The 4,765-nt window shown below is 43.6% G+C and overlaps 1 protein-coding gene across 1 annotated transcript; it reads left to right on the plus strand.

Moving 5' to 3' along the window:
* Positions 1-996: 996 nt before the first annotated feature.
* Positions 997-1,878, plus strand: BJX68DRAFT_273699 (uncharacterized protein; the record flags this gene model as incomplete). The annotated part of the gene is made up of 3 exons (XM_071047525.1): positions 997-1,537; positions 1,610-1,624; positions 1,712-1,878. 3 exons carry the CDS (start codon positions 997-999, stop codon positions 1,876-1,878), a joined length of 723 nt encoding a protein of 240 aa, XP_070891869.1.
* Positions 1,879-4,765: the final 2,887 nt, after the last annotated feature.

A 4,765-nucleotide genomic window follows, 5' to 3' on the forward strand; every position in this document is an offset into this window, starting at 1 on the left:
TATGTTGCTTATAATTTTCCATACTATGTTCGGGACGGCGAGTTGGTCGGTCCCTACGTCCCTTCGTGCCACCAAGAAATACTATTGATACCATACAGAACTACTCTACTCATAATTGAGGAATACCTGCGCAAGTAATCAGCATCCCACAAGTAGTCACTTAAACTGATAGTCATGGCGCAGGCAATCCTGCCTGGGCTTTAGGGTGATATTTTCAAGGCAATGAGGCAAATATTTGAAGAAGGTGGATGGTGATGTCACACGGCATCTGACTGACCGCAAACAGCGCCCCAGATTTGCCAGACAAGCGGTTGTTGCAAACAAGCTGTAATGGGTGCCTATCGTGACCACTATTTGTGATGTCATTCAATCGCAGTCGACGTAATTCAATTCAACAGACAAAGGCTTAGTCCGACGCTATATAGGCAGTACCACCTTATCATATTGAGCGGATCCATAAAATCATAAACGTGTTGTGGCCTCAGCCTGCAGTATCGCAGTATCTCTTCGCAAACCCAATTGAGTCTATTGTTATTACTGAAGATGTCTATGTTAGGTTATTTGCCTCTATGTGCGATCACATGCCTACAAGGAGTAGCAGTTATCTACGCTACCTCCTCCATCCTGTACTCTTCGCTCCGCTGTCGAGAGTCCCCAATGCACACTGGTCATCGGCCTTCTGTCCACTCTGGATCATCTGGACCCGTCTTCCACACCGAGAGTTGGCAGTATTATCAGAGCGACACAGACTCCTAGGCCCTATCATCCGTCTTGGCCCCAACGAACTAAGCGTGAGCTAACACAAGGATGGGATCAAACAGGTTCTGGGTAGCTCTAGACTCGAGAAACACGCGCAATACAGCGTCTACGACCACTACGGGTAAGTGGGCAAAGCAACCAGCGGATTTCTGCTTGGTACTTCTCCTGACCAGACAAAGAAAGTGCAACTCGTTTAGCAGCGTATCCCACGAAGAGCACTCGCTGCTTCGGCGCCAAATGGCGGGTATATTCTCCAAGACCTCCCTGCATCAATCTGTTCACCTACGCTCTCTCATTACCCAGATCACCGAAAATGAGATCGTCCCACTGCTGCAGGGTTGCGCAGAAAACGGTGGTGCATGCATGGATATTCTCGAGTTGATTTACGCCTTGTCCTTGGACTTCGTTACGGGGTTTGCGTTGGGGATATTAGCTGGGTCGAGGTTTCTTTCCTCAGAGCGCACCCTCCTCCTCGAGTGGCTCCATCACTTTGAGAATCTGTACACGAAAGAGATTGATTTGTTGGAAGAGGTGCCGTGTCTTACAAAAGCGCTGCAATCATGTGGTCCGGATCCGTTGCCGCTTGAGTCGTGGCTCTTGACGCTGTGCGATCGTGCCGACCCGGTTGTCTCGCGCTTGACTTGCGGTGAAGATACTGACCCGGCTGATATCCCTGTTGTGTACGCGAAGCTAAAGGAGGCGGCGAAGGGGCAGGGTGTGAATGGTGACTCGCACGAAGAGCGGCTCCAGATTGCTAGCGAGTTGATAGACCAAGTCTGTACGTTACAGTACCCCAAGCTGCCCTCGCCAAGAATCCATCGAGCACGCAACTAACCGACTCAAGACGCAGGTAGGGAGGTTCTCGGTACGTACACGGCTAGAACTATGATTAATAAGAAAACCAATGCAACCCTACAACCCAGACTAACCAGGATGCGGCTGGCCCCTTCAGGACTGGTCCTTGGCTACACATTCCATTTGCTCTCCCAGGTTCCTACGCTGACCCCTCGCCTAAGCGATATGCAGGTAATAACTATTCTAGATACATGTTTGTGTACCCATTTGGGTGTTCAAAGTTTCCTAAGGGCGAATTTGGAGCCTCGCCTAACAGGCCTGTGATTGTTTCTATTTCCTCGACACCTTGTAATAAGGGGGAGGCTTGACACTATTATAGGAATAACCAAAGCCAATTTAAAATGAAGGAACACGAAGAAAAGGAGGGAACTTGAGTTATGTAACCATTCAGATATCACGTCTGCACTGATAGTATTGGAATATAAGTCACACGCGCGATTATTATTAAAATAATTATCATACTGGGGATATTTTAATGTAATTAATTATAGTTACATAATTAGGACGAAAGGTAAATTATTAAGCGGATAGAGAGACGGGCATTAGTATCTCGTTGTTAGAACTATTATGTAGAAGCCTTGAGACCACGAGGTAGGAAGCAGAGAGTTGGGAAGTAATGTTAGAGAATGTATTATTATTAGCAAAGATGTTATGATAGACTAGGTAGAAAGGTCTAGTCATCTCCCACCAAGTTCTTGTAGTGCGTATCCATTAAGTTAATCTTAGTGAGGTAAGGTAACGCGCAGGCCTTAGCTATTCTTCTTCGTCACTGGTGCGGTCGGGAGACGAGGGCGCGGTGTCAAAAACCCTAGATCCCTTAAGTATCAGCAACACGATAGATTCTAAGACACCAAATCTAGTCACTGCATAAACAAGGGATCATCAGCCTTCTTTAGTTCATTGATTATAGCGAGGCAAGATGGGAACAGGCATCTTGGCTATCTCGTTGTTGGTTTGTTATTGGTTGTCAGAATTTTCGCGAACGCGTCCGGGTCACGTCCAACCGTCGCACACCACGATTTCCATCTCCTTTGGGCAGATCTTGGTTTCTTCAAGCAGCACCACCACAGAACTTCTTGAATACTTGTCCCCACCACCACGTAGAGGTGTCTGCCCATCGCTGGGGATTCTGGGCCATACACTCCCCCTATGTACCCGCAAAATAAATGCTTGGCAAGGGGGTATGTACGAGTTCAACACGTACATACCCCTGAAGTCACTGATGTATTAATATTATATAAAAAGATTTATATCAGTGTGTAGCTAATATAGTTAACTATAATAATATTTAATAATATTACTAGATATCCCAAAGGGTAAGGCGGAACGTGGGGTTGAAAGTATGGGCGAAAGTTTTGATGGGGTAGGCCTTGGCAGGCTAAGAGTGGGTAGTCTAGTCCTAATTAGGCCACCTGGTGCCTAAGGCTTCTGTATAGATGCCTTTTGGATGCCTGAGGCCTGGAAGATGCCTGAAGTTTCAGGTACTAATTGGACTTTGGCGTTTTCAGATGTTGGTCACTAGAGGTAGGGGAACCACCACGAATATTAATTACGATGACAAATATTATTGTCGGAAGGTGGAGGTCATATAAAGAAATATATATTATATATACCTAGCCTTAACTATACCTGACAGGGTATAGGGTGGCGATTTTAATAGTATATATAATGAAGAAGGTTTCTGCCACTGAATGTGACTTTGATTTTGAATAATTTAGGATCTCTAGTTTTTAAACTAGATACATGACGAATTCATACACTTTTATGCTTTTAATATTTGTTAGTAGAATTCTATAGAATTATAGAATTCTTATTGGTTCATAAGGAGATCATTCTAGATCTTCTATATTTGTCACAGCGGGTGCCTCAGGCATCCCAGACAGGAGGCCACACGATTACCGGTTGGTGACCGATAGTCAATCCCCGACAGGAGGCCGCACGATCACCGATCGATGACCGAGTGACCGAACTATCCGCTACCTGCTTTGGGATGAATCACCGGTCACGACCGCCTCCGTATATATATGACCTTGGGGAATCGCTGGTCTTCCTGACCTCCAGCGATTCGTTTCTGAATAAAATAGCATACAGCTTCTCCTTCCTCTTTCGTACATCCTTCATAGCCTGACATCTCGTTGCTTGCTAGGAATCCGCGGCGAGTGAAGACCGACTGACTAAAGACGTCGATCCGACCTCCCCGCTTACAATATTTGTAAGAAGATCAATCGAAACCTATCCCTATTTTCATGTGAATATAGATACCCTATAATTTAGGCATTAATGAGTGCCTCAGGCATCTATCTTCTGATACACCCTCCCAGCTTTTAATATTTCTATAATAATATTAGTAATATTAAAGCTGTAATTTTGAAGCTATATCAACCATATTTAGTTGCTTTTTGAATGCTTCAAATTTCTGGGATGTTAAGACTTTTGTAAAGCCATCTGCAGGCATGTTATTTGTAGATATCCAGGCTAGGCTTATAGTTTTATTTATAACTTCATGCCTTAGCCAGTGTTTTTGGATATCCACATGCCTTAGTTTTGTCTTATATATTGAATCTTCTTTAGTTAGAAGATCAATAGTTTGATTATTATCACATAAAATTTGAATAGTATGAGGTAGTTCAAATTTTAATGCATAAAATAATCGCTTCCACCAGAATATTTGTTTAGCAGCATTAGATAATGTTAATAATTCAACTTCTGTTGTAGAAGTTGTAATAGTCTTTTGCTTTTTAGCTTGCCAATCAATTGGACCATTAAATAATTTGCATATGTAACCTTCAGAACTTTTTCTTTGTAGGTTATCTGCAAATGAGGCATCACTAGTGTTATGAACCTAGCCAAGCGGTCAGACGTTCTACCGGCAGAACATTCAGCGGTCAGAATATTATCAGGCAGATAATGTTCCTCGACGATAAGATTATCCCCGGGATAATATTATGCTCATGATAATATTAACTAAGGTTAATATTCACCCCATAATAACTTTACCACTATAATAATATTACAGACCTTTAGTGTTAACAAGCATAACTCTGAGTGCTTGAGAGCTATACTAAAGATGAGCTATTATACGGCATAGCTTACCCAGAAGCTAAGCGCCCACGAACACCTAATAACTAACGGCCAAAGACCAAGAACCCAC

The sequence above is a fragment of the Aspergillus pseudodeflectus genome (genome assembly GCF_044049435.1).
Source record: "Aspergillus pseudodeflectus strain CBS 756.74 chromosome Unknown BJX68scaffold_140, whole genome shotgun sequence".
Classification (NCBI taxonomy): domain Eukaryota; kingdom Fungi; phylum Ascomycota; class Eurotiomycetes; order Eurotiales; family Aspergillaceae; genus Aspergillus; species Aspergillus pseudodeflectus.